Source organism: Petaurus breviceps, unplaced genomic scaffold (assembly GCF_028583685.1).
Source record: "Petaurus breviceps papuanus isolate PSGF00001 unplaced genomic scaffold, PetGlider_PUasm1.0 225, whole genome shotgun sequence".
Taxonomy (NCBI): Eukaryota; Metazoa; Chordata; class Mammalia; order Diprotodontia; family Petauridae; genus Petaurus; species Petaurus breviceps.
Window position 1 is genome coordinate 16,853,571 of NW_027185889.1, and position 14,107 is coordinate 16,867,677.

Consider the following 14,107-nt stretch of genomic DNA (forward strand, 5'->3'; position numbering starts at 1 on the left):
GTATGCACAGGACATTGAGTTTCACATTAATAAAGTTACTAACCAATTTATAAACAAAAAGCTTGCTTCCATTCAGAAATTCAAGATCGACACGTGAAATGGTTTATTACAAACACACCTGTCTCTGGATAGGAAGAATTTCGAAAACCCGGGTCCTTTTGCAACTGAATTTCTTTCAAACTGAATATTGAGACACCTAGAATAAGAAGGAAAATAGTCAGATATAAAAATGAAGCATCAGCCTTTAGAATTTTGAGCAAATTTGTTGAAACTGTTGAACAAAATGTTTTAAAAGGTTTGGACCCCAGTGTTTACTAAGCCTACTCTGCCCAATTCCAAGATGTGAAGAAAATCAAGACATTTTCCCCCAAGTAACTATTCCCTCTCCTTCTTGCTTTATAAGTGGTTTCTAATGCCAACATCAATTTCTCTAAGCACAAGGTGTTATGTTTTTGCTACAACAGACAAGGAGTAAATGAAAGGAATTTTATATCAATACAACCATCTGTTGATGACTGCAAGGGGGAGGGGAAAGGAGCCAGTCACTACTCTTCTAATCAAGTTGGGTTATATAGCTGTGGCCCTAAAGTAGCCTCAACTCCATGGAGAGATAAAGTGAATGAGAGTGATCAAAATGGTCCTTCTCATAGGATTAAAATGCCTGAGTTCCAAACCTAAAGCTAGAAATGCAACATCATTTGTCAATGATGGTACAACTCACTTGCCTCTTCCTTTCTGAGAGAAGCAGTATTTACTCAAAACATCTAAGAATTCTCGAAGGAAATGAAAACCGTTAGATCTTGGTTACAAATAACTTTGCTACTGACTGCTACCTAAGGATGAGCAAGTCAACCTTTTCTTTAGTCACTGACAGTGGAATCCCAGGATTAACAGATACCAGAAGCAGGTAGACAAGTGCCCGAATGTTGGCACAATCCTTACCCATCTCACTTCTTTTTTAAAAAAAGTGTTGGGGGAGAACAGGGAAGGCAGTAAGAAGAGTAATTTCAATGAGGCAGACTGGACTTTGGGACCTTTATAATAGTGTTACTACTTATTATCTTACTGAAAGGGACTGTTAATGACATAAAGAAAAAAGGATAAAAGGTTAACACCAAAGAAATCAATATCTAACAACACACATCAAGAGGAAAAAAAATTAAGAGAAATGGAATTTCTAAAAGGAAATCTTTTAGGGTCTTGAAATGGTGATCATTGTTTTACAACAAAATTGCATTCTAACATCTCTTCTTGGATTGATGATCACATTACACATGACTTTTACTTGTATAAAAGGCACATTTCAGTTTCATTAAAAACTAATTGCTATTGTTCACCTTTAACATACTAACAAGGTGCTCAGGAAGGAATGGAGATAACATGAGATCATCATCCCCTTTGGGAGTTCTGACCCAATGATGGAAAAGACTAGGCTCTTGGGTTTGAAAGACAAACTGCAGGACTGCTCTTACTTTCAGGCAAAGCGTGTATCCTTGTTCCCAGACTTCGGAAGTATGCATGTTTCATGGCTTCCTCTGCTGAAACCCTTTTCTTTGACTCATACTGTGAAAAAACAAAAAAACTGTTGCATCAACTTCTCCTGGAATCTATTAGTTTTATGTATATCAGGCCCATTTATAAATCTAGGTTCCTACTTTAAACTGAGATAGAAAAAAAGTTGTTTTTTCCCTAAGAATGAATCCTTTCTAGGATTCTTTATAGGTCTTGAAATGACAAGAATCAAGACTGGGACTAGCTGATCTTGGGTTACTTTTCCTTTACAAACACAAAAGATCAAAATGACACTATAATGCACTGTCTGTAATTATTCTGCAAACTTTCTCAATCTGCTGTGTGTGTATTCTTTGCGAGCTTCACGGCAGTGTACCATGGCTGGGCAGCAGAGAGACTGAAAGATTCCGTCTCAGTTCCCAAGTGAAAGTAATGATCAACGAAACATCTACACATCCCTGTAGGCAATGGACATAACTAATAATAGGGCATGTTAATTTTTCAGCATAAAACTGATATGCATGTGTTCAGACATCAAAAGATGGGTCAATTATCCATCAGCTATGGAACCATGCCAACACTCAGCAAAATTAAAGCCAAATTCCTTGATAACACACTCCATGGTATATCTACAATAATGTTCTGCCTTTAGTAAGCTTGGAGGCAGGACACCAAATGAGATGCCAGACATAACATGTTTTTAGTTTGAAAGTCTCTCCCTGAACAAGCCGAGGCCATGCATATAGAGGCCCCTCTTCTCTTCTTCACTCCAATGTTTTGTTCTGACATATCCTCCTTCCCATGAAGAAGCTGCCCTTCTTCTGCCACCTCTCTCCTCCTGCGGCTAAATTCCTTGAAGAGGCTGTCTGTAATAGGGGCTTCCGCTTCCTTCCCTCTGTACAGCCTGGCTGCCAGCCTCACCCTCCACCCCAAACCAGACTCTTCTAAGTCACTTCTGATCTCTTCCACAGGTCTTCACTCAGTCTCATCCTCCTCAACCTCTCTGAAGCCTCCTGCACCGTCAATCACCCTCTTCTCTGGTTCCCTTCCTCCTCATCTGACTACTCCTTCTGTCTCCTTTACTGAATCCTCATCCAGGTCACAACTGCTCACTGGGGGGTCCCTGCAAAGCTTAGTTTGGCCCTCCTTCCCTTCTCCAACACTGAGAGCTGGGTCCAGGCCCCTCATCTGACATGTGTCTGAGGCAGGGTCTGAATCCAGATCTCCCTGACTCCAGCTCTGGTGCTCACTGTCAATTATTACAATTCATAGGTCTCCAGCCTGGAGAAGACATTACAATACCCTTTTTGTTGTATTCTACTCTGAACAAACTTTCTGCTTCTAATGTTGTGCATCTGCCCATTTCACATTTTAACTATTAAAATATAATGGACAACTCACCTGAAGAAATCTTGTTATCAATTCAATTCCTTCAGAATCTAGTCTAGAAACAACAAAGAAGTGGTCAGTTTTACTTTTTTGCCTTGGTTGCCAGAAAATTCAAGAGCCCAATATACCAACTCGGCTTTGTAATTTGCTCAACTCTGGTGCTAAAAGATCCTTTGGGCAGATTCTGTTCTACTCTCAATTGCCTCATCTAAAGACTTTGTGTCAATTAGAAGCAGCCTCAAGTCCTTTGAGAAGTGGACAGGACATGAAACTGAAGTCTCCACATGAGGCCAATATTTATTAGCAAGTAATGTTATGAAAAGGGCAAGATTCTGATGGAATCACCAATATCTTGCCTTTTCTAGGTGGAAAGCCTGTTCCTAGGGAAATCGAACACATTATAGGCCAATCAATTCTTCCAACGCCCCTGCGAAGAAATGATGATGTAGCAGAGAAGGCAGAGCCATTGCTGGGAAGTGACTGGCCCCTAACTGCCCAGGATGTCCTGGGAGTCGGTCTATTAGGAGTCAGAACATATTTGAGGAGGGCCTACATGGTCTGAGGTACTTGAAGGGACACTGTCAAGACTGACCATGACTTCTGCCCTCATGGAGCTTATGATTAACAACCACGAAAGACCAAACGATTAAAAACCACTTCTAAATCAGCACAATAATTAAACTAGTATATTGTGGGGAAGAAGGACAATTATGATTCCTTCGCCACAAATCTAGCGTTTTCTCCTGTGGCCTGATGTACCTGTAAAATTCATGAGTAAAAAGCAATGTGTAAAGGAGCCAGCCTTCTGAGTGCTTTCTGGAGGTGCCCCAGCCCAGATCCTTCCGGCCTCCTGGCACTCTCTCACCTTCTCACACACTCCCCTATTCTGACACTCCATGCTGACAGGAAGAGCCAGTTCCTGGGGCTCCAGGATACTAGCTCACTGGAAAACAGGCTACTTAGAGTGTATCAATCATGTACCAGAGATGGCGATACAAACCATTTTTAAAAACTTTCTCAAGAGTGGATCTAGAAAAATCAGCAAGAAGCCCATACTACAATAATTATGTGATTTATGAAACAGAGAAGAAATGTGGTATAGAAATGACATTGCATTTTTTCGTCCTAAAAAGATCTGGCCAACATTAGGTCAGTTACTATAGCAAAAACAAGCAGGGCCATTGAGTCCCACGAGTGAGTTAAACTATTTTTGGTGTTAGTAACAATTTTGCTGATCTTTCAGTTGCCTGAGAATATAAAAACGCAGATGTTTTGAGAGTCTGACTGGTGTCAGCAAAGGAAATGGACAAGAGGCCATAATCAAGTTTAAGCATAGAAAGAGTTCTAGGGTTGAGATATGGAAACCATGGGAAAGAAGTTCTCTACACTGACCCAGATATCCCAGTGCTGGGCATCTGCCCCAGGAGGTCAAGGTCAGAAGAGACAAGCTTCTCAAATAACCAAACATGCAGCGGCACTTTTGGTGACAGCAAAGTCCTGGAAACAAAGGAGAACCCCATCGACCTGGATTGGCTAAATGCACCTTGGCACAGGCCCATAATGGAATATGGCTGTGCCACAAGGTACTGTGAATAAGATGAAAACCCAATGAGAGTGAAGAAACAAGCAGGGCAAGGGAACAACAGGCAGAACAACTACCACAATGCATGTGGACAGAACTGCCACAAAACAACTGAAAACAATCGCAAAATTACAAAGAGAATGTGGCAGAGAGGGGAGGTGCCCTGGGCTGGAACATGACACACATTGTCAGATTTTTTTCCCCATATAATGATTTATTTTGCTCATTTTTAAGCCTCTTACTTTTAAAAAGGGATTCATTATGTCTGTGACGGGGAAGATGGAGAAAAATAAAGGCAAGTACAGGCAATGTAAATACAGAAGATAAACAAAAAGTGATTTTTTTGAAAAAAGTTACTATTGTTATTAAATGTTTCATTTTTCATTTTTTATGCCCCGACAGGAATCTTGGTGCCACACACTACTTTGAAGATGGACAACAGAAGATTGTTTTTCACTTGTTTATCTTTTGAATTATTTCCATCTGACATCTGAGGGTGTGAAACATGTCACAAATCTGAGAGTCCTCCGAAGGACTCATCCAAAGTTTAATGAACACTTTGAGTTTAAGTACCATGTGCTGGGGCTAGTCCATTAGGGACTTAAGGGAAGCCCACTTTACTGAAGATGCTCAAAGAATTCATGAACCGACAGCAGAGTTGGACTTAGAGGAAGAAGGATTGGGGTCCAAATCCTGCTGCTAGCAAGGACTGCTTCTGAGGCTGTTCCTCCATCTGTCTACAGCCCGGGGACCCACACAGCACATGGAGCGCCTCCTTAGCAGGGTCGTGGTTGGGCCCTGACTATGGAGGTTCTCTGTGGCTCTCCTTGAGCAGACGCCTAAGCTGAAAGCCTTCTCTTGGGGGGCCAGAAGACCAGCCCAGCTGAGCTCAGAGGCTTGTCTCCAGAGTGGCTGCAGGGTGACACACTGTGCACTTGTGACAATCCTCCAGATTAGCCACTTAGTTATAGAGGGACTACAGCCTGCTTCAATAAAGGGTGTAGCCATATGGATGAAATCAAGAGATCTTACAAGTATGGTGGCTATTTGGTTCTGTGGTTGGGAGTTGATTCTGGACTGTGCAACTGATTTTACTAAGCCCTGGAACACTACAGACACTAAATGAAATCCACAACTAGAGAAAGACCAGCCCAGCAACTCAAAGAGAAAAATCCAAGTGGGTGAAAAATGCCTATGATCCAGACTGTGTCACAGAGCTGGATGGACAGTCTAATGAATTAGGTTTTTAACATGGGTGTCAAAGATAGGTACTGAAGACAGGCAACAAAAGGTGCCTAGAGCAGAACAGAGAGAGCCCAGACTTATTTTAAGAGAAAGCATTGAGCTTCCTGCTTCAAAACCCTGTATTTTGAACCACAATCATCTTCAAGTGGTGTTATACGGCTGTGAATCATGGAAAACCACCACCTCAGAAGATGCCAAAATAGGAGACTCAAAAGATAGATGCCTAGTGGGTGTACACAGCGAGTGCAGGACACTTCTGAGAATAGCTTTTGCTGGAGAAATGGTATAAAGAGCATGTCCCTGGGGACCCCATATGATGGAAAAGAACATCGGTATGGTCATGGAGGGAGACTGAGGGATGAGGGACGAACAACTCAAGCACAGAATGGCAGCCAGGCAAGGTTAACAGAGGCCGGAGGGCCTCCAGCGTCCTGTGCAGATGCCCCGAGGAAGATCTGAGTCCAGAATCACAAAAGATAAAATAGCCTGCATGAGAGGGAATATATCAGGAGAGCTCCACCACCCCTCACCCTGTCTTAGCCCTTTTCAGCTCCCTTTTTTGTGTGTGCCTTCTTCCCTCATGACAATGTAAGCACCTTGAGGGCAAGGATCACTGTTCTTCTGGCCGGTATTTACAGCCATAGTGTTTACTTAGTACAGCACCTGCACACACAGAGGAAGCACTTATCTACCTGCTCATTAAGTTTCACTGAGATACAAAGGCCAGAAGCCTTATACAAGTCTAGATTGATGCAAAATGCATCACTAGGCCATGGAAAAAAATATGCCTGCATCTTTTCCATCTGGCTGTCAACAAAGCCAGTAGTTATTCACTAGTAAAATTAAAAAAAAGAGGACTCACATTGTGGGTGAGCATGGTCCCAATGAGGTCATGGGGAAGAAGCTTTTGTGGAAAGCAGTTATTTAACTTGCCCTCATGCTTATACATAAAGAAAGTATTCTTTAAAGGTTAAGATAATTATGGTCTCCTCTAAAACTTCCCTTTACCTACGTCTTTCTTAATCACTTCATGCTAATATTCACATTACTGTTGTTTTGCAAAGTGGAAAATTGCTTTTCCCAGCAGAATGTGAAGGCAAGAGACAGCTACAAGTCCCAGAAAACAAACACATGCCCAAATGTTTGCTTTTATTTCTTTATATGTACTGTGAGGCAGGTGCATACCTAGAAGGAGCTTTTTATTTTTGCTTTTTGGAGGGCAATTGGGGTTAAGTGACTTGCCCAAGGTCACACGGCTAGTTTTTGTGTTAAGTATCCGAGGATGGATTTGAACTCAGGTCTTCCTGACTCTAGGGACAGTGCTCTACTCACTGTGCCACCTAGCCGCTCTAGAAAGAGCGTTTTTAACAATTACAAACATTATACAATCTTTAACGATGAGACAAACACATACAAAATACCTGGGTGCATGATTGATTAGAGGCTGTGGCTTGTATTTCGGAAAGTTGTAGTTCTTGAACTCATCATTTGAAGCGACACCTGGCCAAGTTTCTTGAGATGGTGTTCCTAGGTTTTAAAAGAATACATACACAATTAATTCCATCAGAATAAGTAATTAGAAGGGAAGGTCACTACATCCCCAGCTGCCTATATCAGGAGAGCTCCACCACCCCTCACCCTGTCTTAGCACTTTTCAGCTCCCTTTTCTGTGTGTGCCTTCTTCCGTCATGACAATGTAATAAGCACCTTGAGGGCAAGGATCACCGTTCTTCTGGCCGGTATTTGCAGCCATAGTGTTTACTTAGTACAGCACCTGCACACACAGAGGAAGCACTTATCTACCTGCTCATTAAGTTTCACTGAGATACAAAGGCCAGAAGCCTTATACAAGTCCAGACTGATGCAAAATGCATCACCTAGGCCATGGGAACAAAAATGCCTGCATCTTTTCCATCTGGCTGTCAACAAAGCCAGTAGTTATTCACTAGTAAAATACAAGACAGCTTGACAAGGGCATGGATGGATCTCCTTGGGTCACTGACACTCTGAGAACCTTTCAGCACCCCTTGGGAAATCATCAGGACAGAAGGACTGAGGTACAGGGTGGCTACTGCATCAGCATTAACAGTTACTCAAATCAATCTCTACATCAAAAGGTTTTGAGCCTAACCATCTCCAGACAGCATGTGTGTGCAGTGGATTCTTTTGCATGCATATACAGAAAGAAACAATGGACACACAATGTTCAATCGAACACCACCGCCAGCAGACCACACGAGCAGAGCCTAGAAGCAGTGTGGTCACATTTCTACAGCACTCTGCCACAATAGGATGACAGCACAGCATAGCTGATTGTTCTGGGCACAATGCTAGAGAAAGGACATTAATAAGGGCCCTTGTGGGCTACTTCAGCAAAGAATAGACTTAAGCAGTTCTGACCAGGCTGGAAAGATGCTGCACACTGGCCAGCTGACAGCCTGTACACCTAATGCCTAAGGATCAGTCTGGATAAGTTTGGAGACATTCAACGCCATGTGTTGTCCTGTGCAGATGCCCCAGGGAAGATTTGAGGCCAGAATCACAAAAGATAAAACAGCCTGCATGAGAGAGACTGGGTACTAAGGGTGTGGAATACTTCAGGTGTAACTAGAGGGGGATGAATTTTTCAAGCATAACAAATCTCAAAGCCTGTCTCCTGAATAAGAAAGGATCCACATCATATGATATGATAAGCTGGAGTCTGTCCAGAGGAAGGCAACCAAGGTGGTGTTGGAACTGGAAACTAAGTCATCTGAAGACATTCTAAACGAGCTATGTATGTCTAACCTGGAGAAGAGAAGACTTAGAGGGAGACAGGCACCAAAATTTAAAAGGTTGCCATATGAGACCAGACACTTGGTTTTGATTCCAGAGGTCAGAACTAGGCCCAAATGAGGCAGATTTCAATTTACTCTCTCTATATATATATATTTTCTGTGCATTTTGGAGGGCAGTTGGGGTTAAGTGACTTGCCCAAGGTCATGTGACTAGTTTTTGGGTTAAGTGTCTGAGGCCAAATTTGAACTCAGGTCCTCTTGACTCTAGAGCTAGTACTCTATTCACTGCGCCACCTAGCTGCCCCTTCAATTTACTATTAAGGAAACCTTTCCTAAATCTCAGAGCTGCCCTCAAATGGGATGTTGTGCCCTGATAGCTGCTAAGTTCTTCATCAGTGGACAGAGATCTTATGGCAAAGAGGCCAATGGACCAAAAAAAAAAAAAAAAAAAGCAAATCACCTTTGATTGAGGAATGACTAAACAAATTATGGTATGGCAACGTATTGGAAGAAATCATGAATATGAGTAGGAGGAACAGATTGAACACAACAGTGTGTATGCAAAGAATAACAACAACACATCAAAACAAGGCTGTGAAATCACGAAAAGGCCCTCAGCCCAAAGGTAACAAACTTGCTTTCGTCTCCTCTGACTGCCTCGGCCCTCAAGCAAGCCCTCATCACCGCCCATCTGAACTATTTCCAGAGGCTGATAGCCAGTGATCTTCCTAAGAAGTGGGTCTGGCCATGTCACTGCCCCAGTCAATAACTCCAAAGGCTCTCTATCCTCTTTAGCATCAAGTATAAAGTTCACTGGAAGGTGTTCCAAGCTCTTCATTATCGAGCTTGTCTCCCCTCCCCTTCTCTTGCACTCCTGTCCCCTGAGGCTTCCTAGACCTCCCTCAGTGCCATGTACTGTGATCCAATGACATAGGCCTTCTGCTTTTCTTTTCCACATGTTCCCTGGCTGACCCTCTGGCCTGGAAGGCTCTCTCCTTCCTTGTCTCTGCCCCCTGGCTTGCCCAGCTCCCTCCAAGTCCTCTATAATACTGTCATTAAGAAGCCATAATACTAATGCCTTCCCTCAGAGGTGATCTCCGGTGTGTCTTGTCTGTAGACAATTATATTGAGCAATCCTGGAGGGTACGGATGGTTTTTGCCTTTCTCCTTAGCATGGTGCCTGCCTAACCCATCAGAAGAGCTTAATAAATGCTGACTGACTCAATGACTTCCTTGACAGCAGAGACTGGGTACTAAGGGTGTGGAATACTTCAGAGAATGAGGTCAGACTTGGCTCAACTTTCTTTTTGTTACTTGGTCACTTATTACTGGCACAGATTAATTCAGCTTTTGATAGTCCACACCCACTCTGTGGCTTCTCCCCTCTTACTGGAGGGCTGGAAGGCAGGACAGTAAACTCTCAGAGTCTTACTTTGCAAAAGGGTCCTAGGATCCCTACTCCCCATGCTACCCTTTTCAGCTTCCTTTTATGTGTGGTCTTCCCCAATGAGAATGTAAGCTCCTTGAGGTCAGGGTCTGTTTTTCTTCTTACTTGTGTCACCAGCACTTAGCTCAGAGCCTACAGTAAGATACATTTATTAAGCATGCAGTAGATGCTTAATAAATGTTTACTGAATTGTTATAGAAGATGGTTTTCTGGAAGAGGGGACATATGGGAGATGAAGATGATGCAAAAACAAGATATAATAACTTTAAAAATATACTCAACAAAGTTTTAAAAGATGCTATGTTTTAGGCAGGAAACGTGCAGGTGCAGACTGACAGAAGCAATGGCCATTACCGAGCAGTCGGAAGATCAGGTGCAGTTCATCCTCCACTGTAGAACCTGGAAAAAGGGGTCTTCCGGATGCCATCTCAAAAAATATGCAGCCAACACCCCTTTAGCATGTGTAATGGAAAAAATAAAGAAAAATCAATTGACACAAGAGAAAACATGGCATACAGTCTTTCCCTTTCCATTTATGGACATTTCCCTCCCCTGCCTGCACTCCTTCCCCTCCTCTTCAGTGCCTCCCTCCAGATCAGAAGGCCTTTTCTTGCCAGTCCCCCACCCTGCACGGCACAGCATTTTAACTCCAAGAGTTATTATTTGGTCAGTATTGTTGAATATTTTTCCTTCTAAGTGCTCACCCTTTCATGTTGTGTTTACTCTCTCTACAACCAGCTCATCAATTCTTTTTTAAAAACAGAATTTTATTGATATATTTTGTTTTTACAACACCTATATTTCCACCTTCATTCCTCTCTATCCAAGAAAGTCATCCCTCTTAATTGGAGACACAAAGATAGGCCCCAACCTTAAAAGAATTTACAATCTAGTTGAGATAAAGATAAACAGTTGAATATTCAACAGGAATAAGACTTAAAATAATTGTTCAAGACCAGGTAAAAAGACTTTAAAGGTCAGAGGATTAATCCATTTCATCCAAAGAATACTGCAGACAATAAATTTAATAGAAGCACTGAAGAAGGCGAGATGCCCTGAAGCTGGATTATTCAGGAAGACCCACTGAGGCTGATCCAGGGCAGGAGGAGGCACAGGACAGACAGATTATGAGAAGCAGGCAGGGTACCAAACACGTACCATAGTTCATCATAAGCAAATGCACTGCACAGGAGAGCATGTGACATTTTCAAAGAGAAGTGAACAAACCAGCCTGAGTGGAACAGAGGGTGCACTGAAGGAAGCAGTCAGAAAGAAGACTGAAACTAAAGTCAGGACTAATAGATGGGGATGTTTGGTTCTCTGAGCAGAGGAATGCTAATTAAATGGAATTACCTTTAATTTCATTAACATAACAATAAGGATACTGAACATAATTTCCCCATGAATGAACATAGGATTCCACCCTAATCATGGCATGGGGGCCACCCTGGGTGGCCAAAGGAGATAATCATCTAACTACATGAAAATGGGTTATCAAGTGAGAACCAGACTAAATTCAAAGAGGCTAGTCTGCTAAGCTTGGCTGGGGTTGTGATCTGCATCATTGGATTTACACCAATTAAATTTACTGAATTTTTAAATACAAACTGTTACTGCCAACCACCAGCATGTCAAACATAGCATAAGACATTATGTGTCTGAAGAAGGAGGTAAGCTGGCCATGTTAGAGTGCCCACTTACAGGGTACTTCAAGGTTTACAAAATGTTTTTCACATACTATGTGTCACTGGATGCTCACAGTAACCATGAGCCAGAGGATTTTTCTGCCCATTTAATGGCTGAGGAAACAGGCTCTGATGTTAAGTGTCTTGCTTAGTAGCACAAAGCTGGTATCTCAAGTGGGATCAGAACTCAGTCTTCCTGACTCCAAGTCTGGTCCGCTCTCTACCAAACCACCTCTCCTATGAAACAACCCAAGAGGGAGTCCTCAATAGAGGATTTTCTAGAAATCGAGGAGAACAGCACAAGGGAACAAGACAAAGGTGACCTGGATGGATGGAAGGAATGCCCACGCCAATGAAATCCATTGTGTCCACACACTCACCACATATCAATCTGTGTTGAGTACTCTGAGGAACCCAGGAGAACATCAGGTGGCCGGTACCAAAGTGTGACGACTTCATTTGAGTAGGTCTTTGTGGGAACTGACTTGGCTCTTGCTAGTCCTTTATAGGAAAAACACAATATTTAACAACTATAGGGCTGGGGATTTAAAAAAACCAAACAAACCCTCTATTCCTACCTTGAGATCCTAGTTTCATAAGTGAGCTACTTTTGATGACTACTTATAGCTCTTACCATAAGCTCCTTAACAACGAAGCTGAAACATGCCAACTCTTTCAACATCTAACGAAGATGCTAATTTTGATGAAGTACCCTCCTTCTTGATGAAGTGCCACCTTAATAATTACTTCCAACATGGGGTTACTGCTATACCCCAATATGACAAGTACATGCTGAGATCTAGATTGGATGTGCTATTTTCATAAGCCTACTCTCCCCTCCTATCTTATTTTGAACTACTTTTGCTGGACTCTTAAGGTTATCAATTCACCTACCACCAATCACTTTGAAGAAAGAAGTCACAGGTCACTCCAAGTAATTTCTGAATAGCAGTGACACGGAATTCCCTGATAAAGGAAAGACTCATGGGGATAAACAAAAAAAATTGCTTTGTTCATCCATTATTCAGGTAAAAAGTTTTTAGCTTGTTCAGGCAGACAAATCTCTGTCTAAAGGACTTCAGAGTCCATCAATGTAGCATGAGCAAAAGGGATGCATACCAGGACTGTTTCTGTTGGTACTACTACTGTAATATGGAAATTCATGGCCACTGAGAAAATACAAGTGGAATTCACATCTGTTTCTCTGAACTTCCATTACATGTGGCCCCACAGTAGATAGAGTACTAGGCCTGGAGTCAGGAAGACTCATCTTGAATGAGTTCAAATCTGGCCCCTGACACTTCCTAGCTGTGTGACCCTGGGCAAGTCACTTCACCCTGTTCGAATCAGTTTCCTCAATTGTAAAATGAGCTGGCAAAGGAAATGGCAAACCACTCCACTATCTTTGCCAAGAAAACTCTAAATGGGGTCATGAAGAGTCAGATACAACTGAAACAAGTGATCAACAATACTAATATTACATATACAATTTTTACATCTTTGGGAAATAAGTAACCTGAAATGATATTTGAGGTGGAAGGCATGTGTGCATGCATATTACATGTGATTTTAAAGATGCCTAATTATCAAGAATATCGAGAATCTACTATCAAAAATACATATGTATGCATATATGTGTGTATATATGTAAATGCTCAAAAATATTTCACTAATTCATTCAACTAAACCAGCCAGTCAGAAATTTTCAACAACTTGAAACACAACCATTTTGTACTATCTTAGTTTTACGTCTTTATCTAAATAGGATCACGAATCAGAATTGTGTACATAACGTATCTACCCATCTTAAGCTCTATCCCTACCACCATCTGGGCACGAAGAACCACCACAGCATCCTTCCTCTTTATGCCCCTCATTTCCTGCTCAGAAGGAATAAGTAGAGGGGCTGACAGCCTCCTGGCTCTCAGAAGCCTGAAGGTGAATAAGCAGCATCTGCTTTAATCCCAAAGGGTCAAATGTAAAGAACCATCAGATGCTTGCTTGCTAATGCTGAAGAAAGGGTAAAGGAGAACTAGCCAGACCTCTGACATGGTGCCTCCTCCCATACTCTTTAGCTCAGTTTCCCTGCCAGCTCCCGTGACCTGTGGCAACACGGTTCTCAGTACGGACTCTGGCCAGGAGTGAATTGTGGGAGTTCTTAGTGAGTAGGCTCAGTCGGAGAACCAGGGCCTTTGTTAGACTTCCCAAACTCCAACCCCTTGGGGAGAAGTTGGGGCCATGATCTAGGGCAGGAACAACTGGTTGGTCTTTCTTCTGATGAACCCAAGCTGCTTCAATATAAAGAGCAGGCATGCTCTTGGAGGACCACCTTTTAATCACTCTACAAGTCATCTCCCTCTTCCTCTTCTATCTGACAAGCACCTCGATACAAGAGCTTCAAACTTCTTATCCTAAGCAGCATCACCAAGAATTACAGTGGGACAAAGGAAAGAAGAAGTGGGAGGAGGAG

The 14,107-nt window shown here is 42.4% G+C and overlaps 1 protein-coding gene across 2 annotated transcripts in view; it reads right to left on the bottom strand.

Annotated features, from left to right (window-relative positions):
* Positions 1-14,107, bottom strand: part of CDK17 (cyclin dependent kinase 17) — a 159,347-nt gene that overhangs the window by 10,749 nt on the left and 134,491 nt on the right. For both annotated transcript variants that reach the window (XR_011169700.1, XM_069095194.1), the window contains exons 11-16: positions 12,018-12,138; positions 10,307-10,404; positions 7,150-7,255; positions 2,914-2,956; positions 1,473-1,563; positions 119-196 (exon numbers count right to left, since the gene is read on the bottom strand). Coding sequence is in view for 1 of the 2 variants with exons in the window: in XM_069095194.1 (XP_068951295.1) it covers positions 119-196; positions 1,473-1,563; positions 2,914-2,956; positions 7,150-7,255; positions 10,307-10,404; positions 12,018-12,138 (537 nt within the window). In the remaining variant the exon portion in view is untranslated. The remainder of the gene's footprint in view (positions 1-118; positions 197-1,472; positions 1,564-2,913; positions 2,957-7,149; positions 7,256-10,306; positions 10,405-12,017; positions 12,139-14,107) is intronic.